The sequence below is a fragment of the Physella acuta genome, unplaced genomic scaffold (genome assembly GCF_028476545.2).
Source record: "Physella acuta isolate Inbredline_101_S28 unplaced genomic scaffold, ASM2847654v3 ptg000369l, whole genome shotgun sequence".
NCBI classification, from domain to species: domain Eukaryota; kingdom Metazoa; phylum Mollusca; class Gastropoda; family Physidae; genus Physella; species Physella acuta.
The window spans coordinates 271,115-298,331 of NW_026731888.1; the positions used below are offsets into that span (position 1 = coordinate 271,115).

Here is a 27,217-nt window from a genome sequence, read left to right on the forward strand (position 1 = left end):
AAAATACAAACTTCATCATCATCTTTTTCCTTTGTGCCTCGGCCACCACAAATACAGATTTAAGCACAAGCTAACATCTAGTGCAGCAGTTTGCAATCTACCAGCTATCTAATTGTCCAATGAAAACAACTGATACAGACGAGGGTTGTATAAGATAAATAGCATAAGATGTTAAAAATGAAGTCCTTATAACTACGATAAGTGCTTAAAATTAGAAATTTTATATTGATGACACCACTAGTTTTCCCTCCATATACAATAATAAATCAGCCTTATATTCAAATAGTGCACAGTGGTGGCTTAAAAAAACTTGTGTTTCCATTAAAGTTGAAATGAAAATAAATTTTGTTTGGTAATAATAAATTCATTGTCCAACATGTCTTTTTGGTGGTAAATGTGTGTGCTAGGACTTAAATTAAATTTATTTCAGGCTAGAGAGTGTATAATGCATTCATTTTGTTCAATTAAATAAATAGCTAACAAGAGTCATTCTTCTAAAGCATAACACCTGTCACAAAGCCCCTATGTGTGCATGACTTGGTAATCCTGATGTTACAGCATAAGAAACAAGCCAATGATAATGCAAAATGCATTCAGCTTACAATATTACAGTATCTCATGTTTCATTACATGCACAACTCTGCTGCTTGAAACCTTTATTCTACAATACAATTAAATACCAGTAGCACATACAGTAGAAATAATATACAACCAACTGGATATCCAGGAAGAGTTTATGTGGGTAAATTAGCTAATAGTTGAGTGTGTTTATTTTTATTATTGCAACTGACACATAATGCACATGCATGGTCACCTGAATCTTACAGATTTAATTTATATAGTGGTTCACCAATCGTTTTTAAATTGTGAAACTTAAGGGAAGGTCAATTGGAAATGGAAACAACAACAGATATTTATTAATTGAAATCTGGTTCCATAAAGTTTGGAAAAAAGTAGAGTAACCTTTAGAACCTTATGGTCCAAGGGCCAGGTGAAGTAAAGTTCATGTTTTAGTGACCTTGGTATATGGAGGAATAGTGTGTTCACTATGCCCAACTCCTGTCAGAGCAGAATGGGATCAGTACTTGAGTCTTTCAGGTTAACAGTTGATAGCTCTATTAGACCACGCTGTCACTTAAAAACTTTGGAAACCAATGTTCTAAAGGGTACTTACTTAGGCATATCACCTTCTTTATGTTGTTTATGCTAGTATTAAGATTTATTAAGATGAAGTCTGAACAAAAAATATAAATAGTTTTAATATTTTAAGAATGAAATAAAAAAATAAAATGATACCTCCAGCTTCATCTGTTTTGGCTTGGGCTGCGGCAAGCTTAGCTGATTCAGGTTGATTGCAGGTGATTTTAAGTTTTATACTGGCTGCCTGTAACAAGACATGACTGTACTGGTTTCTTTGCAGAATATATGACACATTTCTAATTTACAATAATATTAGTGTTGTGCTGTTTACTTTTTATTTTACTTCAGCAACTTTTAGTTTAAATATATGTACCTTCTCTATTTTATTTTACTTATGTTCACCTGCAAGGTAATTAGATGGTTATGGATGATGTGAATCTATGCACTGCAAGTTAACAAACTAAAATTCATAATGATGAGTTAGTTATTACTACTTTCTCTGGTCAAAGGTTATTAAAATGCTTAAAATGCAGGCAGACTGAAACAGGAATAAGAATCAAGCATTTTTTTCTCCCCCCATATTACAAGCAATTACAGCTGAGGGTTTCCAACAGGCAATTTGCTTCCTGCCCCAGCTCACTGCAACACCTGAAAGTCATCAGACTACCTACAGTCTCAAGCCATCTGCCAAACTTCTGGGTTAGCAAGCATGCACTTTACTATTAGACCATTTCATTTCCAAATATTACTACAATCCACAACTTGTTTCAAATAAGTTAAATTGTTATTGTAAAAATGAAATAATGGCAGCTATCTAAAAAAAATTTATTACATTTTAACCAATAGTTTTAATAGTTTAAACTGTTATTTTAAAGGCAATGACTTTTAAACAGATTTTAGAGGGTAAACAATTTTTAAAAAATATCTTGAATAAACCCATTATACTTACAGGCACAGGTCTTTTATTTGAATCAATAAGTTGAACAGTAAGTTCTCTAGTTCCCCCTTTGACGAATTCTCGTAACTGTAGTTTTGCCGTTCCAAGTTGCCTAGGAGACATAAAATTAGTTTTAAACTAGTTTATACATATTATGATATATAAATTATACAGGCTTTTTAAGCTGTGGGCAGATCTTTTAATAATATATAGCTTCTCACCAGATCTGTTTGTATACCAGACTGAATTTTTTTTCTGCCTAGAATTTCTGTTCACAATAATGCTGGGTTTTAAAATGTTTTTTTTTTAAATTTCCAATCACTTGTAATTTAAAAAAAAGAAGAGGTATTCATTGTGCACTTATTTGCTCTAGCAAATAGATCAAAACACCAAACAGTATCAAATGCCAGTCTTCTTATAGTAAAATGAATTTTGGTAAATTTAGCCCAAGGCATTGAAAACTATTTAATCAAATGGGTTTATTTTAATAATTTTAAAATCATTGTTATTTTATTGAAAACCTACTAAATATTTAACGATATGCTATAAACATTAAATGTGAAGGACACATGTCTTTAATTTGTGTCAATATAATAATAATAATTATTATTTTTAAAAAAGGGAGTTAAATGCTTGTATTTAACTTTGTAGTGTTTTCTCATTGTTACTTCCCTTTGCATGCGTAAGCCACGATTGCTCATTGCTACGGTTTAAAATGAAAGCACTGTTTTTAGTTTCCTGTATACAGAAAAATAACGGCTCACCTGTTTCTCCCCAATCTCTCCCAGTCAAACACTGTGATAAACAGCTCATCAACTGCTGTGACTCCATTACCAACCAGTTCAAATTCAAAAGTCTGCAAACAGAAACAACGAGCTGCTATTTAAAAACTGTTGAAATGTTGCCCAAATTTTGAGATATAAAAGAGAGACACGAGCTATGGGTGTGATTTAGACTGTCACCATGTTTTCAGAACAGAGACAATTAGCCTGTACAAATGGTTAAAAGAAGGGACAAAGTTTTTTCCATACCCCCTCCACCCTCTTTTTCCCGAGAATAGGCATAACAATAACATTTAGAGCCGTCGAAAATATGCTATTAAAAAAAGCCCTATTATCAACGGAAGCACAAATAAAATAGCCATCATTCTAGTATGATTGGGATTTTATTTTTCGTCATTCCTATTTTCTTTTTCATCAGGTGCAGCCAAGTTTAGTTAAGGCACATACTATTTATTTTTGATCATTTACTTTAGCAATGTTTGTACTCTGGGGCAGACAAAAATGTATGTAGAGACATTGAGGCAGACAAAATATAGACTTAAGCTCTCTTCACGTGACCTCCCAAAGGATGTAAACAAAAAATGTGACAAGGCCAGCGGTAAGACAGATTAGAGCACACAGTCTACACATCGTCACCTGTCACATGACTCATTCTGTCCCAACACTGCAGGCATTCACGCCTCGTTGCCCTAGCGAATGGTGCGCTAATATAGCAACTTGTTTCCTTCATGTCGTTGATGAACCTCAATCTTAGTCATGTGACACACTGATGTGGTAATATAATAAGTCAATGATAAACTTATTGTCCTAAAGACATCTCATATGAAACGGAAATGAAAGGCTTCACGTGCGGTCTAGCGTTGTCTGAGTACAGCTGACTGGTTATGCAGTAAATACAAGTGGTATCAGTAGCGTCACAGGGCGGGGTATGGGGAGGAGAGGGGTGCGGTCCGCACCCGGTGACAACGTTTGAGGTGACAATAAATCGACTTACGGTTAAAACAATGTTTAATTCGTGTAAAATAATAACATATTAGGGGTAGCGGGGAAACCAAACAGAAAATACAAATACCCCCAATTAAAGAAAGGGATGACACCAGACCTTAGTAACGACACTGAGTGTGCATATGGCATTATTTAGGCCTAGTTACTATAGGCATACAGAGTTTCTTCCAGGCATCTCTTCGGGGGGGGGGGGGGGGGGCTCTGCATTTCCCCTTCCCCCCGAAAAAAGTCTACCCCCCCCCCCCCGAACGAAATTAAATTTATATAGAAAATATATACTTTTAACAGTGTCCGCCCCCCCCCCCCCCCGAGCAAAAGTCTGGAAGAAACACTTCCTACAAACACGAACAAATAACAATAAACTTAAACTTGTATTAATTGGATGCTTGTGTCACACATACGATTAAACATCAGATTGCCTGAAAAAAAATCACAAGCGCTAACCTTGGAAAAAAACAAAACAAATGGGCAAACCCTATGGCAAATAAATATAAAAGTACAAAGGGATATGGATTAGACACACCTAACCAACAAACATCACCAGCGATGCATTAGACTGAGGTCCGCAAGGAAAGGGGAAAGAAGGTGGGCCAAAACAAAGCTGGAAAAGATCAGTTAGTGAAGCAGCCGGTATGTCATGGACCTTACGTAAAGGAGCCGCCCAAAAAAGAGTACGATGGAGAGGTGCGGTTGTGACCCGATGCTCAACAGTGTTCACATGAATGATAATAATAGGCCTACATAACAGATGGATTTACAATCATATATACTCTTTAAAAAATGTTTGTTTACCTAAGTAATATGTATAGTTTTTAGTTCTCTCATAAATAAGTTTGTTACATCATTATATGCGTTTCCTTTCTTAATTAATAGATCTGGTCTCGATAGTCTTAATACTCCTTTTTTCAAAACGTGTATACTACACTAATAGCACTTTTTACCATTGGTTTGGAATCACTTTAAGTAGTGAAGTTCCCCATACAGACCTAGCGACCCATGAAGTAGATGAAATTAAGTTCTAATATTTCTTGACCACGTAATACGAGGGGATGGTGTGGTCAGTTCTAGGCCCAGCCACCTTTACTTCCTCAGTGGTGTCGCTAGGTCGGGTGTCACCCGGGACGGCACTTCAAGGTGTCACCCCCCCCCCTCCCATCAAAGGAAGAAATAACAGGCTATATATAAATAATTGCAATTGATGACACATTCCTTCGATTTTGCCAAATGGTGTCATTTTGTGCACACATTATTTTAATACACCTACAAATTGTGGAGTTGGTGTCATGCACCCCCCCTAGAAATAGCTTTGAAGTGTTTACAGTTATTACTACCGATACCCATCTATCTATCTATCTATCTATCTATCTATCTATCTATCTATCTATCTATCTATCTATCAATCTGTCTGTCTGTCTGTCTGTCTGTCAGTCAGTCAGTCAGTCAGTCAGTCAGTCAGTCTACCTACCTACCTACCTACCTACCTACCTACCTACCTACCTACCTATCTATCTATCTATCTATCTATCTATCTATCTATCTATCTATCTATCTATCTATCTATCTATCTATCTATCTAACTATCTATCTATCTATCTATCTATCTATCTATCTATCTATCTATCTATCTATCTATCTATCTATCTATCTATCTATCTATCTATCTATCTATCTATCTATCTATCTATCTATCTATCTATCTATCTATCTATCTATCTATCTATCTATCTATCTATCAGTACCCCTATGTTAAGCGAGTGTTTAAAACATTGAAATGGGGGTCATAAATCTTATTTTGCATTACGACTTTTTATAATGCTAAATACGATTATTTTATAGTGTACGTAATTAGAAGCAAGTTTTGAGAGGTCTATTAGTATTAGTGACAGTTTAATGTTGGGGTGGGGGTTGTCCAAAGTGTTGCATGTGGACGCGGGAGGTGTATACAATTCTATTTGTGGACGTCATAAATGGGTGATCCCACATCTATACAGCAGTCTAATAAAAAAGCAACGCACTTCAATTCAACGCTTAGTTGTACTGGAATTCAGTAGCTGTTACAAGTTATCGGTGTGGACAGCCCCCCCCCCTCCTAAAAAAGCTGGGAGACAACTGCCATTATAACAAAGACTTCTAATACTTTTATACTTTCCATAGAAAAACCCCAACTGCTGGTGGCTTTTTCACTTTGAAAATAGTTATCACTTTCTTCTTGAATATTCCATAAATTTAGTCTAGATCTGACTAGTTCTTGAATAAATCGCCGTCCCAATTAAAAACAAGATAATCGTGTATCTTTACGTGGATTTGATCTCGCACTACAGCATACATCTGCATTACTGACAGGATAGAGAACAGTTTTTTCCAGGCATCTCTCGAAATGGAATTTATATAGAGAATATACACTTTTACCTGAATTTCCCCCCTTCCCCCCGAGAAAAAAGTCTGAAAGAAACAGTGATAGAGAAGTGTAGAGCGGATCGACTCAGGCTTGTTCTTATCAGTCGTCCCCCCCCCCACCCACCCATGAGACTGCTCACATTCGAGACCAAATGTTTTCGTAGACTATACTCAATACTGGGCCTAGTTCGATCTGTTATTACACCGAAAAGTTAGTCACTTATGTTTTTAGCTTGGCTCGCTCCATTCTATAAATACTGTTAATGGCATGGGTGGTCTTTTGGGTATTATATGCATAATGGTACTAACTACTATCAATCCGATTATGACGTTGTTGCAGTCTCAACGCGTGAAGCTACTCAGTGAACCATACACAATTAATTAGCATTGTGAAATAACTTCACAACGGTAGCCAGTAAATATTCCTGGTCATTTTCGCGTCGTGCACACAAGTATTATGGTGTTAACAATTTTATTATTGACCAGCGCAATCTGATCTATCAGCTGACTAATGAATGATGTACCGGAGTGGTTCGTGGGTCAGGCTACAGTAAAACACATCAAGGTAATCACACACGCGCCTAAAATGTAACTGTTCCATTTGGCTAGTAGTAGTAGGCTTATTTGCTTGACTTACAAACACTATAATGACATTTAATGATTTATTAACACAACAAACAAACGACTATAAACTATTTATTTGGCTCGTGTTTTACCAGGCTATGTTTCCGAATCGGGTCACTTGATATGTATACATCTTGAGATAGTTTAATCCGATCAACTATTGTGTTTTGAGATAACTCTATTGATTTTATAACCCTCTACAGATGTTCCTGACTTGCAAGTAATCCACCAAGATGATATTTAGTGTCCTTGCTCAAGACACAATTTATGTGTTTTCTTTAGAGACTTTGCCTTCTATAACGCATAATAACTTGAATTACTAAAAAAAAATCAGATTTACAAAGTAAAGATATGCACAGAAATATAGCTAGCAGAACGAGCACATTATTTGGTGTTATTTTGCAAAGACTTGATGGTGTGATAAAATAATGACAAGTCTGTTGTTTAGATACAATAGGCTTCTTCTAGTTCATAGTTCATAATTTGTTTTGTATCATGTCTTAAAATGGGAACTATAGGTCAGGGTAGTGTGAATAAAAGTTACAAGCAAAAAATTCTTCAAAGTTCTTAATAAAGTTAACTTAGACAAATATCTACACCAATATTAACTTGGGCATGTCGCTAGATCAACTTTAGCGCGACTACGTCGACACAGAATTTATCTATGTTTTTATCATATTTCCTGATACTGTTTGCTGAGAAAAGTATTTCCTCGGTTGACTACTTGAAATTGGTGTTTGATTTGTGTAGAGCTAACGGCCACAAGTAAACACATCTGCTTAAAGGATAAGCTTGTTACTGCTGTTAGGTAGCACAACTGTAGCGTTGAGAAATTTAAGGAATTAAGAGTTGAATCCCCGCAGTGTTTCTTCCAAACATTTTTGTCTGGGGGGGGGGGGGGGGATGGGAGAACAGAGAGACTTGAAATTATCGGGGAGGGGGGGCGACGGACTAAATTTTCTGTAGAAGGGGGGGGGGGAGGTAGACGTGTGTGTGTCCCGTCCCCTCCACCGAAGAGATTCCTGGAAGGAACACAAAATCCCTGGTATTCGGGTGCGGTATATGTAGCGTACAATACTTTATCCCTGTTGGATCAACCAAATACACCAAAAAATCAAATTAAAAATCAACATATGCATTCGTGTAAGCAAAGTCTGTGGCGTATGGAATGTAACTAGGGCATCGCCTGTAGTGTGTTACACAGCGCAGGCGTGTCTCAGTGTTTATGCTAATATAGTTTTCTGTTAAACGTAGACATCTTAAAAACAATCAGCTTTAAATAGCGCTTGCCTCACGTAAACAGCCGTCACAAGGTGGGGATGAAGGGTGAAGACCGTGCCGGGTGACAGAATCTGAGGGGGTGACACCATAATAAAAAAACAATACGGCAGCGGTGTCCACATTGGGAGGTGCGCCTCTCAGATGAGGCTTGTACTAGTACCGCAGGAGCTGTATAATAATGATTGAAGAAATGCACACTATTTGAAAATCAAAAATTTACAGCTTTATGTAAACTGTTACATCATAACAGTTACGATTTGTTTTGGAATATAAAATTTAAAATGATGTTTACATTGTTTTGATTAGCCCCTCTTTTGATGTTTTATATTATAATCTATTTTTGATATGTTCAAACCTTAAGTGGTTGAGAAGTCGATGAACTAAAAAGGTGAGCAGCAACATCCGAGGTAGAGATTTGTACCAGAGGTAGAGATTTGTACGAGTGGTAGAGATTTGTACCAGAGGTAGAGATTTGTACGAGTGGTAGAGATTTGTACCAGAGGTAGAGATTTGTACGAGTGGTTGAGATTTGTACCAGAGATAGAGATTTGTACCAGAAGTAGAGATTTGTACCAGAGGTAGAGATTTGTACCAGAGGTAGAGATTTGTACGAGTGGTAGAGATTTGTACCAGAGGTAGAGTTTTGTACCAGAGGTAGAGATTTGTAAGAGTGGTAGAGATTTGTACCCTAGGTAGAGATTTGTACCAGAGGTAGAGATTTGTACGAGTGGTCGAGTTTTGTACCAAATGTCGAGTTTTGTACCAGAGGTAGATATTTGTACCAGTCGAGTTCTGAACTTATTAAAGATCTCTGGAAATGTTATACCAAATAAAGAATTCTCAATTCTCAACATACAGTAGGATGATTGGCGAAAAAAAATCTAAATATACTCGGTATATGTTGATGATACATGTGGCAAAAGAATCGATGATAGCTAAAGAAAAGATGTTTATCTTCAGTAAGTTTCTATTCCTTTAGAAGTTTTTATACTTTTGATTTTATACATTTTATAGTAACGACATTGAGCGGGAAAACTGCATTAGACTTAGCATAGATATAAAGTAAATCTTGAAACATTCGTTACACCAAAGAAGTTATTTGGGCACACTCTTGCTTCAAGCACAAGTAGGGAGTTGGGATTAGGGTGGCGATAAAATATCTAGTCTAGGAATCATCGCTGTAGCGACTAAGTGAAATTTCTGAACATTCAGTGTTTACGATTAACATTCCATACATCTTCATGTTTTAGCAAGAATACTAACAGTAATAGATATGCAATATTAAAACTGATCCGTCTGTTTTCCATCATACTTCACCACTTCCCCACCTGAATGATCAAGTACTTTACTCTCACTTCAATACTAATGAATTATGCCCAAATACTCGAGATGTTTTGAATGATTTAGCAAGAGTGTATGTGTAAATCTGTTTTGACAAGGCAAATACTATATTCACATTCATCACAACTATAAACAAACGGAAGAAGAAGACAACACACCGCCCTAGGTGGGTTACGCATCTTTTAATCTGTCATCTTAGCACACATCAAGTCGACCATCTACAGAAAATGTCGCAACGAATAACGGTTGTATTTTTAGCCTGGAGTGATTGGCGAGACACGCCATTTCAGCATTCTTTACTTGGCTGCACATTCAACACTTTTCACTACCTTCAGCCGCCACCGCACCCCTCCAACTCAGCACATAATAAGGGTCACTGGGGTTCACAAAGTGAATCTACCCCGTATTTAGGTCCAGTTTCTGCCACAAGTTTGGTGACAGGTTTTACCAATAATAATGTGGTTTCCCTAAAGCGTTGGGTGCGATCTTAACGAAAACAGTAATTATTGTAATTACAATTATTATCAATTATTAAATGTGATTAATTATCATTAATTATACCAAATAACATGCGCCGTAATAAACATAATTAGTCAGTCAGCCCACCAATACAAAATTAAGAGTAATTATGCGTAATAATGAGTACAGTAGCATGCACATAAGAATAATTTAGTTCATAGATCGCGTCACTGTCATGGAGGTCAACACAACGACAACACAGCTACATATGCATCTTTCCCTATTCCACCGTTGTGAACAATTAAATCACACCTGTGGTTCGCTGTTTATAACACAATGGTACTAATTACCCCGGTAAACACGGGCTTCTCAGGCATTTCAACAGCTACCATAGCATGCATTATATTATAAAATCTAATTGTATATACAAATACTTGACATATCTTGGCAGTTATTAAATCAAGAAAATTCTCTAAACAATTGTGAAGTTTGTCAATGGGATCTAGTCTATAGACCCCCCTCCTGTTAAAACGGTCGAGAATGTGGACCTCTCTACATCTCCTTCCCCCTGACATGATCCTATCAATCGATACATCAGGGATGTAATGGTGATTCAGACTCTATACATCCTAATGACCACCCTGTTACTATTGTTAGGAAAATAAGATATAGGTAAACAGACGAACGTCCGTGGGGATGACCCAGACTAGTATGTGCACTCACTCAAAAAGTATCATGACCTTAACAGCTGGTCAACAGACTCATGTTTTGATGAGAAACAGAAAAAAAATTTATAATGCCCGATCATCTGTGTCAGCTTTATCCAGCCTTATTATTAAAACCACCAAGCAACTTAGGTGCACAGTGCCCTGTCGATTTACTCGTCTGTCGCTTTATGTACGCCTATGTTAAGATAGAGTGGGGGCGTGTTTGCCAACATTATGACTAACCAGTCTAGGGCATTACCCCACAGTATTCCAACATTATGATTAACTGGTCTAGAGCATTACCCCACGGTATTCCAACATTATGATTAACTGGTCTAGAGCATTACCTCACGGATATTTCCCTCCCTCGTGGTAATTCCCCTCCCCCCCCCCTTCCCCCCCGCCTTCTCGAGAAAACACTATACATGTTCCAGACAAAGTAAGAACCGACAGTTTATATAATGCCTAAAATGGGAAGACAAAAAACGAAGTCAAAGAAATAAATCGTAATTTGTGCTACTCCAAACGGCAATGTGTAGAATCAGCCTCCAGAAAGTGTCCTTACCGTAATCCTTGGACTAATCCTAACCTAACATTGGCTTACCCCCACCTCCTCACCGTTACAAAAAGCCGGACCCCCTCCCCTTATATTACATTACACCTCAGCCTACACACTCCCCCCCCCCCCCCCAAAAAAAAGAAAAGAAATAATTTTAAAATGTATATAAATTTGCAGTTTCATTTTTTTAAACATCGATTTCTTTCTAAAAATATTGACAGGGCTCCGTCAACATTGAGTAAATGAAAGACTATCTTTAACAATTTATGCAAAAAAAAAAAAAACTTGAAACGACGGCTTAAATTTAATTTCTAGTATTACTTTTAAAAATGCAAAAAGTGTAACATCACATTACCTGAACCCCCCCCCCCCTCGTCGCAAATAACGAAACCCTCTCCCTAGGACTGTGATGTCATTGATGGACACCCCCCCCCCCCTAACTACATCTAAACCAAACCTAAAATCGAAGTATGGCGAGTAAACGAGCCGATTTACTGAGTAAGCTTCTTAACTATTTTCTTTCTTATTTAAATGCGCATCGATGACGTAATACAAGCTTTCTGCTCTACTTACAAACCATATAACTATACATATATATTACCTGACCCTAGCAGCTAAACCGGTCGGTACATTAGTGCAGCTAAAGGGGTCGGTACGTCTGTCCCGTGCTTTAAATCTAACAAATGCCATATTGTAGCAAAACTTTTCACGCCGTCGATGTTTATTTTTAACTCCTACGCGAAATTCTGGTATGAACATCCGTTTACATAGTCTCTTTCAAAAGTTAAAAGCTTCCTCGTCTTTGTGACTTGTATCTTTATTACGCTGTCACTTCTTCACAATGTTTAAAGCTTATGAGTTTCAGAATTTAGACTAGTAAGTAGTAAAACAAAATTGAGCCTACAATTTTAATTTTTCTGTAAAATGTTGCCCAACTATAATAGAGCAATGACTATATGTAGATCTATACTATGTTATATAGATGTATACTAAACTAGCTTTTAAGTAGATATGTTTAGTCAATACAAGGTGAACATTCAATAACAGAAATTCTCCAATAGATTTTTTTTTTAAAGCGATGTCAGCATAAATGGTTTAAAAAAGAGGTGTGCCTGAAGCAAGTGGGCGTGTTGTGTGTTCTCCATTGGTGTGCTGTTAACAGTTACTGTTTTGTTCTGAAACACTTCCTTTACAGCTGTGGTGACAGTTGGGCTCCAGTATAACTAATCCAATTTATCATAGAATAAATACCAGCCTAGTATTTCTATCATACTGCAAACCTTTTAACATGTAGGCTTGAATCAAAGAGAGTGACCAAAAACCCAGAGTAATCCATTCAAAATGGGAGGGACAAACAATAGGAATGATATTAAATATTAAAGAAGTGTTGGAAAGTCTGAAGTGGGGGTGGCAATAAAGCAAAAACAGCAGTTAAAATTTACCAAAAGGAAAGGATAAGGATAGGTCATATGTTGGTGACATCACTGCCAGTAAGGAAATGTGTTCTCAGCAAGAAGAGTTTATTTTAATTTCAGATCATGTTGTTAGGATGTGAAAATAACAATCAGTACATTTAAAATCCATTTATTAATAGTGTGATTAGAGCCAAATTAAATAAACAACATGTTGGTTACAAACTAGCACCAAATTTAATTTAATCCAATTACAGTTTTAAATAAGATCCGCAAAGCAAGAATTGGAGATAGAAGGAATGTAACCAATAATCATGGGGAAAGGGGGAAGAGGAATATTTTTTTTTGGAATCTATTTGAACTTCCTGGTACAACTAGTTTTGCCAATAGATGAATAAAAAATGAAAGTTTAAAATAATCAGCTTTTGCTGCTAAATCACTTTATGTCAAACCTTATACTTAGTTTTAAAGGGATAAGAAAATTCTAAATATAAGATATAGCACACATAAATATAAAAATTTATTTTTAAATTCAGTTCACTGTAATTCACTGACTTACCTCATTCCACTTTGGATTTAAATCCCCTTTTATAACAGCTGTTTTCTTTTTGTGACCTATTTGAATGTAGGAAATATTGTATATAGTGTAAACTATTTTGGCTGTTAATTAATACTATGCATATGTAGCCCTAATAGTACTAGTAATACACATAGATCTATTTACATAGATATACCATATACAATACACAAACACACAAAACTTACTATTCCAGTGAAGCAGTTCATTTATAATTTATAATTATCTTTTCATTATCAACTGGAATTTAAATTATGCGGAACAGATATTAGGGGCCTATATATTAGGGGCCTACAATTAAGTAAAATCTGTAATACTTTTCTATCACCATAAATTATAATTAATACTTCTAATTAAATAGTCTACTTAACGTTTGAACTAAACTCTAAACAATTAGGAAAAAAAAAATTGAATATGAATATATCAGTCTGGTTTTCATTTAAATGTGTAGACTTACAAATTCAGATGGGCTTAAAGTCTAAACTTTATATCAGTTAGGAAAGAAAGTGATATTATCTTTTTAAAGTTATTGAGTTAAATTGTGGGGGAATTTAATAATAGTAATAATATATAATATATATTATTATAGGCCTGGGTCCAGGGCCAGCGCTACCTATAAGGCGGGGGGTGCAAATCGAAAGTTTCAGGGGGGTGCAAATCGAAAGTTTGTCCCCGGGTGCCAGGAAGGGTCGCTACACCTCTGATAATACGGGGGCGCGAAAAAAATTGCAGGGGGTGCGCTTTTAATAAGTTTTGCCTAGGGCACTAAATAACCTGGCGCCGGCACTGCCTGGGTCTAATTTGAATACTTTTTCTTCAAGATATAAAAATATAATATATTTCTGTAGTAGGCCTTTTATAATGCCCTGTAGCTGTAGTAATAATATAGAAAACTAGATCTAGATCTATAGAATACAATAGATAGATCTAGATCTAGAATCTAGACTAGAAGAAATGCTTTAGACTTTAGGCCTAATAAAGAATTATTTTTTTTATAGAGGATATAGAATAGATAGTATAGTAATTAGAAGAGTATTAGAGAGATAGCCTATAAATTTAGAAGTTAAGTTTTACACTATTATTATATTTCTATATAAGTATATATTCAATAATATTCATTTTTTTTTTAAATTAAAATTTTATTAAGAGTTTCACCTTGGAATTCGATAACAGCGTATGGATCACATTTTCCAATAGTCTCTGGATTGGGTACATTCTCCGCTCCAATAACAGTCACTTGAAGAGACATTTTGAAATTTATCTCAACTCAAACTTTTTCCCGCAACTTTACATGTCAACACACACAAATATCGATTTACAACATGGTCTCGCGTTCACGTTCAACCGTAGGATAAGCCTGAACATTAGCCTACATTATATTGGGACTTGTTATTTTGCATTATGGGAATGTGTAGGGGAGTCTACTATGTTTAACTTCAACAGGTGGGTGTGGCTTTCCAAAGATGGAACAGATCAGATTGTATTTTAATTTAATGCTAAGGGTTATAAGAGGTTGACTGTTAATTTAATAATATTCACGTTTATTTTATTGGTAATTGGAGGATTTTTAAAAATGTGTTATTTTTGTTACGTTTTAGGATGATAATCGTTAATCTGGACAAGAAAGGTAAACAACCTAAGTATCGAGATGATATGAACAATTGCTTCCCCTTCCAATGTTAAATCAGCGACCGTCAAATGTTGCTCCACTGAGCATGAACCGAACCTGGCACCTACGGGTTCGTGAACAAACGTATTACCACTCAGCTAGCATGACTTCAGATAATAGAATCGAAAATTATATTATGTGATTCAGCTTTTCTGATAGAAATCTTAATGCTAAAACAAAAAAAAAGTCATCTTTTATTGTTAGGTATGCTGTGTAGACGGTGAACAGTTCATTTCTTTAGAGAAAATCAAGCATAGTCTGTTTAAAATATATAAAATAAAATATACAATTAATAAAAGCTCATTTTCCACCACCCATGCCTGATGTTATTTAAATAGTGGTTAATTTTTGCATCAAAGAAAACCATTTATTTATTTATTTTTATTTTATAATTAGGCCTACATAAAAAGCGTGTTATTAAAACGCTTTTTAAATTTGTTTTTTAAATATCTAGATCTAGACCAAAGACCAACTTCGTGACAGTGGCGTCTGGGGGAACTAAAAATAATGCCCCCCCCCCCCCCGCAATAAGTTTTTTTTTGTCCTAAATTTTATATACTACACTTACTACACAAATATGGGCCTACAGTGACGTATTATGAAAATGTTCATGGTAGGTGTTCAAAATGTGACTCCATTTCGGGATGACACCACGATGAAATTTTTAAAAAATTACCGTCAAACAATGTTTTATCTAGTAAGAATAATAAAATAGTAGAGGATGGGTGACACCAAACCGAAAATGGAAACTTTTTGGAGCAGGTTTGGTTGATAGCCTCAGTCACTGCACCAGAGGCGGGGCGACGTCTGGGGTGTAGGGGAAGATTGGACTAAAAGTCACAGGACCAGCCACATTTTGATCACTTAATTACAATTCGAAATATTGCTAGATCTTTCCATCTTTAAGTTTTAATGGTAAAATGAAGCACACGATTTGTTCTTATCCAGCTTTAAAGTTAGTCAAATTAGAATTTTCAAAGTATCACGTGTCACGCTGGGTAGGTTAACAAGTCACATTTTTTACGTCACGGTTTTGAATGTGTTAACTGTATGAAAGGATTTCATTAGATCAGAGGCGTAGCGAGGGGGGGGGGGGCGGACCGCACCGGGTGACACCATTTAGGGGGGTGACACCAAGGCAAAAAATAGCAAAATATATAGAGAAAAATGATAATTTCACTTAATTCGAGTGTTAAATAGTCTTTTAAGAGGTGCAAATCGAAATTTTGAAGGGAGGGGGGGGGGGTTGCAAATCGAAAGTTTGAGGGGGATGGGCTGCAAATCGAAAGTTTGAGATGTGGGGGGTTGCAAATCGAAAGTTTGAGGGGGGTTGCAAATCGAAAATTGAAAGTTTGTCCCCGGGAAGGGTCGCTACGCCTCTGGGGGGGGGGGGGGGGGGGTGACACCATTAAGTGCCGCACCGGGTGACACCCGACCTTGCTACGCCACTGCATTAGATTAACACATATATGACCATAGTCTGCTGGCTTTATGTCGATTATTTTGCAGATATCTCGAGAAATTATATTTTTATCCAGTAACGTCACTAGGTCGGGTGCGGTAACTTATAGTATGGAGCTTTAAAATGTATTTAACTCTAACTAGTTATAAATCAAAATGCACAGATTATACTTACTGTATAAAATTGGATTTCTTAACCATTTGTTGTCAACAGGTGCAATCTGTACCCCGCCAGAGACCAGTGTTTCTTCCAGACTTTTTTCTCCGGGGGGGGGGGGGGGGGGCAGGCACTTGAAATTTTCGGGGGGGGGGGGGGGGGGCGGTAGACTTTCTTCGGGGGGGGGGGGGGCGGACACTGTTAAAAGTATATATTTTCTATATAAATTATATAAATTTCATTTCGTTCGGGAAGAAACTCTGCCAGAGACGTAACTGTTCGTACCACGGAACTTCAGCAAAGAAAATAAGTCTTTCGGTGTTGAAATTTTTATCACCTTTCAGCTCTCTCATAGTCAATACCGGATTAAATTTCTCCTGGCCACCCTGCCGTAAATGTTGGATCCGGACGAAAGACGGACATCTACAAAAAGCAGACAGGAAAAAAGGTCGACATGAGGGGTGTCGCTCACCGTCCTATTTCAGTTTGGTCATCGAATGTAGTAACCCACCCTATCCCTCACGTCGGCGCTATGGTGCACTAAGGGGAGCCTATCGTTGATTGAAGTAGTACCCCTGTGTAAGACCCCCGATCAGCGAACCTAGCCGCTGTAAAAAAATTATGGCACCCAATCCACACAACTGTCAGAGCACCGTTTATACAATCAGAATCCTTTGTGCAAGAGTGTATTAATACAAAACGGACCAAGGAGAATAACTCAATTAATATTTTCATAAAATATCTAACCCTGGTTACGTCCCTTCTATCAACAGACGAACACTTTGATCGTTCATCTAGGATCATCAGCGCTGGCCGATGACCTTTTCTGGAAAGTCACACGCCCAGTGATGCTAACACATCATCGCCTCACATAGTTTGGTCCGATGCGTTTAGCTGTGGTATGCCCAGAGGCGTAGCGACCCTTCCCGGCGCCCGGGGGACAAACTTTCGATTTGCGCCCCCCTCAAACTTTCAATTTGGCGCCCCCCCCCCCTTAGGTCGGCGCCCTGGGACATATGTCTCCCCGCCCCCCCCCCCCCCCCCCGCTACGCCTCTGGGTATGCCGCGTGAAGGAACTACCTCTTTCCAGAGAACCCTATTTCCCTTCTGTTTTGAAAGATTTTGGAGGTATGTCAGTAAGGGCCCTGGGAGTTGATATTCAAAGAAAATATATACGGCTCAAACCTCTGGAATGTATTTAACAACCTTCCAAAGTGTAATGATCGGATGAACAAACAAAATATATACATTTTTTATATATCACTACTTTTTCTTTGCAGACAGTTTCTACAAGTTTACTTCTATTTCTTATTTTACCTTCTTATATATTTCATTTTGTAAAGATTAGAACATGAATTTTTGGCCTTTTGTGACTATTGTGGAAAAGTGGTTTAAATTGCATGATTTGTAATTTATGGAATATCTAAGTCTATTTTAGATTTAAGGATTGTTTACATGCCGTTTCAATATCAATTTGCAAGGCATTATTAAAATGTACTGAAATCATCTCAAATATCCTGTGTAAGAAGCCATTCATGATGCTGAATTGATCACACCACAACAGAATTGACAATTCTTTAGTTAAATACCATCCTTATCAACCATTGTCTTGTTAGTAACTAGTATTTATGATGTATAGTATAGCTTAGCATCAAACTTTAGATTTTAACAATTTTCTAAATGAGACCTTCATTACTCTAGATAATAGTAAAAAAAAATTGTAATAATATACACTTAATTTGAATAATGCTTTTCAAAATTTGATTACATAGAACTTATACCATTACCAGATATTGCCTTTAATATTTTGTAACAAGGAAGATTCAAGAAGAAAATTGCTTCAATGAGATATTTTTCTATATCCATGACATTCCAAGAATGATATTAAACAAAAACATTTCTTTTCCATGTGGAAGTACCAGATTTTATTCTTTCGTTATGCAGAAACTTGGCAGTCAAGGAGTGGCTTACAAGGAAACATGCACTATTTACATTACCAGAAAAAAAAACACATAACCATTTGCAAATACAGTAATTTCAGAATAAACAACACATAAATACAAGTAATACATACTCATCATATTTTGCAACAACTGAGGCTAACCTCACAGCTAGCATTGTTTCTTCCTTATTCATTGAAGTAAACAACGTAAATGAATTTTTGTAAAATTGAGAATGTTCCCTTACAAGCCATTGTAATTATTGTAATGTTTCCACAATCTACTTTTGAATGTTGGGTGAAGATTGACTTGGACATGAAAAAAAAAACAAAAAAAAAAAGCATGCAAATGTCACAGCAAAAGGAACTTTACTGCTAATAAAAAGGTAATAGTTGTAAGGTTTCTTCTCCCATGATGGTACAATGTGATAAAAAAGGCATACAGTATAAAAAAAGTTATAATATTAATTTGCGTGTCACTAAAATGACATTTTTCTTAAAAATGATAACAGCCATAGCTGTTTTATCCCCTCTATGCAGTTATTTCAGTATGTTCATGTCTAAGTTTTACCAAAATAAATACTGAACATTTTTATCTGACACACATTTACTATTAGTTTCTTACAGGAACTATTAACTACTGGGGACTTAGACTGGAACATAATGAAATTCAAAACATGAAAGAATTATCCAGACATATCACACTCAGCACTGGAAAAAATACACTTCTGTAATGGAAGTGTTTACAGTATTGTCAAATCATTATAAAAGTAGTGAAATGTGAATTGATGGTGATAATATATGGACAAATAAAGTAGTAGGTAATATATAATATGACAACATTTCACATTTCTTAAAAGAAAGCAAAACAAAAATTTGATTTACTCCTCATACATATACAAATTAATATCAATAACATAAATGCTCACTGAGAAAGATCTTTGAAAAAAAACTTGACACAAAACAACACATAGTCACTCCTCATTCTTTCACAAAGCCTGGCACATTCCCAGGATATCACATAGCCTCACACTAAAAACCAACTAGTGAACATCAGAGTATTTGACAGTTTTCTAGTTAAACCTTAACACATCACAATGACCACTTATATTTCCATTCCATATTTTAACTAAAGACCAAACTTAAAAAACCAATTCATTACTAAAATGATGAAACGGTTGATCAATTAAAAAAAAAATTGGCTTCAATGCTAAAGAATCTTAATTAGTGCAAAAAAGTTTTGTTATATTTCAAGTAAAAAACTTAAAATAAAACAAAATGTTTTTTAAAATATAACAAATTAAACAATTAATTTCCTAACGTTTGATTTTTAATAAAAAATTATATTTCAGCCGTTAAAGTTAATAAACATTTGTTCTGTATCTTATACTCTGTTGGATAGTCAATATTGCATCTACTTGGTCAGTGTAAGGCTATGACATTTCCTGGGCACTAAGGTTACTTAATCATGATGCGTAGGTACTGAAGGGCATTGTGAGCAGCATTAGCATGGGCCTCATCCATAATTGGCCCTGTACCCTGACATACTGCAACTGGTGAAGTAGACAACTGGACCAGACACTGATTCATACCTAGAACAAAGATTTAAATTTCTTTAGTTTTACACAATTTTCAAATGATACAGACTGAATAATGAGCTGTAATAGACCTGGAGATAGACCTCACACTACAACTTTAATGCTCCAGAGGGTTTTTAATTGTTGAATTAATGAGCTTATTTTTGCAAATTTTCCACACACTAAGATTTACTAAGTAACTGGACATAGTGTTAAGTTCTTAAAGTTCTCCTACCCATAGAACTGTCATCTTTTATGTCAAAATATTGCACTTCAAATCTTTGGACTTCAGCAATCTCCTGAAGCATCTGGCAATAATTTGTAGGCGGTGTCAATGACTGCCCTTGTCCTCTGGCTTGCTTTCCCCCAGCTACCATGACTTTATCATAGAAGCGCTGAATTTCCAGTGCAGACTGAGGATTAACAGTCTTAGCCTTGCCTTTAGATTGCTTCAATCCAGTAAAAGTAGATTTTTCAAAGCCCTGAACAAAAAATTTACACCTTATTTTTTTTAATACTAAATTTGCAATGTAAAAAAATATTTAAAAACAGAGACAAAATAATGCCAAAGAACTGTGATCATTCTTGTGGTTGAAAGAAATTTATTAAATCTATAATTTAATATCATATAAATCAAGAATCATAAGTTTTAATAAGTAGGCCTATTCTAAATTTGATTTTCAAAAAACATAAAAGAGAAGCTGTCCAATATATAGAGATGGGGTGTCCAAAAACTATTCTTTGGATTAGTGTATAAATGATTTTTTTCTATGCACTGTACACAAATAATGCAACGAAGCTATTTTCTGTACCATAATATAATGTTTTTTTATATCTTCAAAGCTATATCGGACAGAAATGAGCATGATAGACACAACAAATAAACCGGAAGTGGTTTCCCCTAAACTTTCTTAAATATTCATAATAATATATAACGGGGGATGGCAACTCGGGATATAGACATGATTTTTAATTACTTAAACTTTTTAAAATAGAATCTCGTAGAAAAAAGAATTGAGCACCAAGTGAACCCCAAGCAAAATGTGTATAATAGTGCGGAATATTATTAGTAGTTTATAAATTCACATGTGTGTTTTGAGAAATCAGAAATAGCATAAATTACTACTTCCTTCAACGGAAATTACTCAAAATTTGACAGAACGCAGAGAATTAGATCTTTTACTTACATGTGAAATTTCTCTTTATCTATCTGAAATAGTACTCAAGTTATAGGCTTTTGAAAAATTGAAAGTAGAAAAAGTTCCACTTCCGGCTATTGGAAATCGCTGAAAAGTTGATACTGAACTACAAATTTGATATAATACTTAAATATGAAATTTCATCAACCTAACTGTAACGGTACTCAAGTTATCGTGTTCACAGACACACACATGCACAGAGACATACGAACAAGATTGCAAAACTATGTTTTTCCTAATCAGGGAGATGTAAAATGTCGAGATTTGTAACAATCTTCAATTTGTTTTTTTTGCACGATTACAATAATTTCTGTATACTTCGTATACGAGAAAGTAAAAATAAAAAGTATAAAAGACATACCAAAGGTATCTCTTCATCTTCATCTGAATCTTCAAGTGCTTTTTCTGCTTCTTTGTCTTGTGAGATAGCTTTTAACTGAGCCAACATATTGGCTGCAGCTGTGCGTTTGGCAGTTTTTTTGGAACGCCCTGTTCCTAAGAAATAGATTTATAGTTTTTTTTTTATTTTGTTTGAATTAAAATTAAGATTCTAAATTTCTCCTGCTGGAACAATGACTTGATATTAACTGTAACTTAGGTAGTCATATTGAAAGAATACCTTTGTCAGTAAATTTTCCAAGTTTGATATTGCAAATAAATTCTTTTGCATGAGGAGGACCTTGTTCTGTTATAAATTCATAAATTGGAGGTTTAAGAAGTTTTTTTTGTGTAAACTCCTGAAGTTCTCCTATTGGGTTTCCAACCTCTTCATCTACACTTTGATTAAAGCAAAGTAAATATCCATTATGCATTAATACTTATATGCATTTTAAAATAAGTAACAATCAACTATTAATAAGATAAATTAACAGAAAAAAAACTATTAGCTGTACCATCAGTTTTAATTTATCTAACTCAATCTTGTTCTTTGAAAATTACTTACAAAAAATAAGTTAACTTTTAAATATAAATTAATAGAAAGAAAACTTTCCAGCAGATCATGTTGACTATATATTTATTATCAGCAACCTTATGAATATTATGTCAATATTAATTTTTAATTAATACATTTAATGACCCAGTTTCCCATTGAAACCTATTTTTTGGATGCATATAAACCACTACATATAAAGATAATAACAATAAAAGCCTCATTTATATTTTATTAAATATGTTGAAACTTGTACAATAAAAAATGTATGTTGGTTGTAGATAAAAGTTTATTTTAATGTAAATTTTTTTCACTTTAGCATTGAGTTTTGAGAAATTAGCTGTAGCTGGTTTGTCAAAAGGTTCAGGGGCATTACATTTTTTAGGACAGCAAATTACATCTGTATCTAAAGGCTTCATTAACAATTTTGAAATACTTAAAAATAATGTGAACTTACACTTCTACTTCTTCCTTTACCTCAACCTGGACATTTGGTGTTACACCTAGGAGTATGTTCAAAGCATTCTGTGCAGCAGCATGTTTAGCCTTTTTTTTACTGGAACCTACAGTAATAAAGATTACACTAAAGAAAATATATATTTTACATTATTTCATGTTAATACCAACTCTAGATACTCTAATATAATTGGATTTTAAGTGTTTTGGAATTTTCAATAATCTAAAAAAACTGATTTTTAACCTTTTCCAGTGGCCACAGCATTCTCCCCTACTGTAACTCTCATTATGAATGTTGGTTCATGAACAGCACCTTCATTAGCAATTAGATCATACTGTGGGGTTATAGCATGTTTTGTTGCATATTCTTGCAAATAACTTATGGGAGTTTTACCAGGTGGTACAGTCATCTGTTAAAAAAGAACAAGTTGTATACAGAAGATTATCAGACAACATAAGTTTAAAGTTATTCGATCTTTGATATAAAAATGTTACAATATTTAGAGAAAACCAAGTATCCATAATTTGTGAGACGTGAAACGGCGAGGTGGTAAATTGACGAGAAGGGTGCAAAACAGTCTGTCATGTGACATTTTGTCTCACATTTGATCCCAACCGATTAGAAGGTATAATAGTTGTAAATAGTGGGGGTAAATAGCGCTGATATCTGCACCCGAATTCCAATGTGCCTATGATTTACAATAAATCAACTTTGATGCGGACTTTGATTTTTAAACACTTTAAGTTTAAGTTGTTGTATTATCAATGTAGCAGCTAGCCTCAATCACATTTCATTTAATTAATCGATTATATTGACTTTAAATATCACGTAGTTCAAAACAACCCGAATTAGGGCCTAAAATATTTAATATTTAAATGTGTTACTTTAAGCTTAAGTAAAATGTAATTATTTTTTCTCTTATTCTGTTCATTTAAATGTAATTTATTAAATTTTATATCTGTCCGAAATTTTCTTTGAATAGTTTTTAGTTAGGCCTGCATATTAAATGATATTTTCACCCGAAACAATCGGTTTATTGTAAAATTTTGCGGTTCTATAAAAGATATAAAAGTAAGGTAGGTTACATTTCTAGAGTCCAGTTTAAAAAACACTATGAGTGGTAGTACAGTAGGCATTATAAACCAAAGCTTATGTTGACTCAGTGATCCCAAGTAAAGTTTTCTTACTGCTTGGTTAAGCCATTAAGGCTTAATGGAAGAATGAGTGACATACTATCAATTTAAGGACGTATGCTTTAATCTCTTTATGAACTCCCAGTGACCCCAAGTACTGTTTTTGGATTATTTAGATACTGATGTCCGATAATAGAGTCTAGACTCTTCCATGTTTGGTTGTTAGTAGTATAGTAATCTCAACTAATTTTATTGTTAGAAATTAAGGTTAGGCGTATGGTAGGACTAGGGTTGGGGACAGGGTTAGCATTGATTGAAATTAGCCAGCCATGTGTGTATTTAGTTAACTACAAGTAACCTAACACCCCTTTTTAAAAGAAGATTCTATTATCAGACACTCACTGGTATATTCTGGTATAAAAATTCTGAAATGTTTATGCTTTGACATATGCTCTAAGCTTACTGCTATCCCTGCATGGTCAAGGGTTTACCGTGAGTTCACATGGACTTTAATTATCAGCATACATGATACGTCATAGCTTAGGGTCATTGTGATAATGTGAGTTCATGTAAGTTAATTTATAGTATCATGGCTTGCAATTATGAATTTCTACTTTACCCATTGCCATGAAAATCTTAACTGACACGAACACATTTTCAAGAAAAAAAAAGTTAAATCTAGATCTAGAAAAAAATAGTACACATTCATTTTCAATATTCCAAATTTTGGATTTTTCTTAAGTTTTGACAAATATAATTTAAAAAACTAAACCAAAAATTCATAAAATAGGCCGAGTGATTTCCTAACGTTTTTGTGTGTTTCAGTTGTGTTTATAATAAATTACGCTCAACCGAAGGTGAAAGTGAAGCAGCAAATAAATTATGCTAAAATGGAGTTTTACCCTAGGATCTATTCAATTCTATAAGGGGTCATCCATAAATGAAGTAACGCTTTTTTGACGATTTTTACCTCCCCCCCTCCGTCACACGTTGTCACAAAAAGCCAGACACCCCACCCTAAAATGACGTCACACCTCAGCCTACAACCCTCCTCAAAATTGCAGTTGAATTTTTTTTAAAACATCGATATTTTTCTAAAATCTTGTCTGAACTCTGTCAAAATAGAGTATTCTAATCAATTCCTATTACAATTTATTAAAACAGTTTTCTAAAACTCGAAATAACATCTAAAATTCGTTTTCTAACATTGCTTTTTTTATCGGGGTGTGGGGAAATTGCGAGACGCGAAAAGCGAAATGGCGAGGCGGGAAAATGCGAGAAGGTAATGCGAGACATACCTGCGGAATTAAGGGTAAATAGCGAGACATTTTTTGCGAAAAAATTTTGTCCTTTTTTTTTCATCTTTATTTGTTTAAATTATTTTTTGTTTGTTTTAAAATAAACAAGCATTTAGCCATACCCTTTAACACGAGTGTTGTATGTTGTTATTTTTTATCTAGATACTAAGAAGATAGATAGATCTATATCTAGATCTATCTATTTAAAAATCCTAACATCGTTGCTGTGCTACTGTCATCGCCCGCTCTTGTTAGCGAGAGGAAAATCCCGTCTCAGTCGGCATTAATTTTAAAAATCTAGCCCGCTCATGTTTATACAAACGTGAGCGGGGTCATTGTGAATTGGTATATTCTGTAACATGTAGGCCTATTCATGGATTGTTGTACTTGCAAAAAGTGTAAAAGTATAAACATTTCTAAAAAGTGCAATTTATTTTTTATTAAGTAATTTTAATTACAAACAAAATTTACAAACAAAATCTTCTGAAACAGTCCTCAAACACACCTCGTGACACCATATTTCACACATAGTACACCCAACCTAGTATATTAGACTCCCATTTGTACATTTTTCTTTTGCTACTTCTTCCAATCCACATTCACAACATTTCACATTCTCATCACAGTTGACCTCCTCGTTCATCCCACAAACAACACTGGCACCCATGTTCTCATCATCATCATCCGCACGCTCAACATCTGTTTTCCGTTTTTTATAATTTGTATTTTTTATCATTTCTGTAATTTTGGCAATGTCTTGCTCTTTGTTGTCACCAGCAGTTGAGTTTTTTTAAAACATCGATATTTTCCCAAAATCTTGTCTAATTTCGGTCAAAATAGAGTATTTTAATCAATTCCTATTACAATGTATTAAAACAGTTTTCTAAAACTAAAACGCGAAAAAACGTCTAAAATTCTTTTTCTAACATTGCTTTTTTATAGTGTGACTTCACATCTAACTCCCCCCCCTCATCACACACCGTCATAAAATTACAGACCACCCCCCCCCCCCCCTACGAGTGTGACTTAATTTATGGAAGACCCCAAATAACACCACCACCAAAACCAAAAAAATTCAGACAAGTTCAACTTGGTTTTAAAAATATTTGAAGTAGGCCCATAGCTTTCGACATAGCACGACCAACTGATAATATCGGTGACGTCATTTTATTTTGTTGTATCCAAATGATGTAGGCATTTCCTTGTGCTTAGATTTATATGGTAAAAAAAGCTAGAAATAAAATCGGCTATAATACACAATTTCTATGCAACAATAGAAAATATGTTTGCGGCGGCAGCGGATCCGGGCACGGCGATCTCCAAAGACGGTAAATCAGGCGGCCTCGGCGTTCCACACAAAAGACAGAAGTTGATCTATCGTCGGCGGTATTTCCGTCGGTTTCGAACAAGGTGGTATTCTAAGTCGACACAAAAGATGGGGGGAGTTGACAAATCATCAGTATGTCTAGCGACGGAAAAATCGGAAGTTTTAACAATGTAAACGAAACGTCTTTGAAGTCTGGACCAAATACCACTGAAAATCAGGTGCGGTAAATTTTTCGCAGAAATCTTCGCATTTCAACACCACCCAGCGTAAGTATCGGCTTGTGGTAAAATGCGAGACAAAAAAGTCACGTGACCGACCGTTTTCGCGCCCTTCTCGCATTTTCCCGCCTCGCCATTTCGCAATTTCCCCACACCCTTTTTTATCATGCAAAAGTGTGATGAACCCCCCCCCCCCCTCATCACAAAATTCCCGTTGGCCTACTAAACTGTACATCTAGATTAGTAGAGATGAGAATAAGATAGATCTAGCTAGATTCTCTAGTTAAAATTAAAAAGAGAAAGATTCTACTTTTTTCTAGATTTAGTTAATAGTTAAGTTAGATCTAGTAGTTTTGGGACTATTTTTAAAAAGGAACTGTTATGGATCTTAGTGGGCCATTCAAAAACAGTAACAGTGATAGTATTATTACATCTGATTATGTCGTAGATATCTTTAATAATTCACATAAGAATTATTACTTTAAATAGGATGGTCTTCTTTGAAATCTAATTTTTGGCAAACCGGCTTAATTTCAGATAATCAAGGCTGTGCAGAAAATATACTAAGGGAAGCGACTGTTTTTTTTGTGTTTACCTGTTGCCAAGCCAAAAGAAAGTAAACAAAGCAAA

The 27,217-nt window shown here is 35.3% G+C and overlaps 2 protein-coding genes across 12 annotated transcripts in view; both read right to left on the reverse strand.

Annotated features, from left to right (window-relative positions):
• The window catches only part of LOC131941668 (myoferlin), a 58,437-nt gene extending 43,837 nt beyond the window's left edge, over nucleotides 1-14,600 (reverse strand). For all 10 annotated transcript variants that reach the window (XM_059301064.1, XM_059301056.1, XM_059301055.1 and 7 more), the window contains exons 1-5: nucleotides 14,377-14,600; nucleotides 13,204-13,259; nucleotides 2,842-2,933; nucleotides 2,090-2,189; nucleotides 1,297-1,384 (exon numbers count right to left, since the gene is read on the reverse strand). In XM_059301064.1, the coding sequence (XP_059157047.1) occupies nucleotides 1,297-1,384; nucleotides 2,090-2,189; nucleotides 2,842-2,933; nucleotides 13,204-13,259; nucleotides 14,377-14,470 (430 nt within the window). In that variant the 5' untranslated portion in view covers nucleotides 14,471-14,600. The remainder of the gene's footprint in view (nucleotides 1-1,296; nucleotides 1,385-2,089; nucleotides 2,190-2,841; nucleotides 2,934-13,203; nucleotides 13,260-14,376) is intronic.
• A 3,788-nt stretch (nucleotides 14,601-18,388) lies between these two features.
• LOC131941689 (RISC-loading complex subunit tarbp2) lies at nucleotides 18,389-27,170 on the reverse strand. 2 transcript variants are annotated; one of them, XM_059301105.1, is made up of 7 exons: nucleotides 27,068-27,170; nucleotides 22,855-23,020; nucleotides 22,612-22,717; nucleotides 21,843-22,000; nucleotides 21,585-21,718; nucleotides 20,260-20,506; nucleotides 18,389-20,039 (listed from the first exon to the last, which is right to left on the reverse strand). In XM_059301105.1, exons 2-7 carry the CDS (start codon nucleotides 23,018-23,020, stop codon nucleotides 19,906-19,908), a joined length of 945 nt encoding a protein of 314 aa, XP_059157088.1. In that variant the 5' UTR covers nucleotides 27,068-27,170; the 3' UTR covers nucleotides 18,389-19,905. The 2 variants fall into 2 exon arrangements, with proteins under 2 accessions (XP_059157088.1, XP_059157087.1); XM_059301104.1 differs by having other exon boundaries at nucleotides 27,019-27,152.
• Between the last annotated feature and the right edge of the window lie 47 nt (nucleotides 27,171-27,217).

Excerpts from the sequence above, each read along its gene's own strand:
- LOC131941689 (XM_059301105.1), bottom strand. The coding sequence starts at position 23,020 with ATGACTGTACCACCTGGTAAAACTCCCATAAGTTATTTGCAAGAATAT. Across the intron at positions 22,718-22,854 it reads TGCTGTGGCCACTGGAAAAG|GTTCCAGTAAAAAAAAGGCT; the intron begins GTTAAAAATCAG and ends TTATTACTGTAG. Across the intron at positions 20,507-21,584 it reads AAGATGAAGAGATACCTTTG|GGCTTTGAAAAATCTACTTT; the intron begins GTATGTCTTTTA and ends TTTTTTGTTCAG.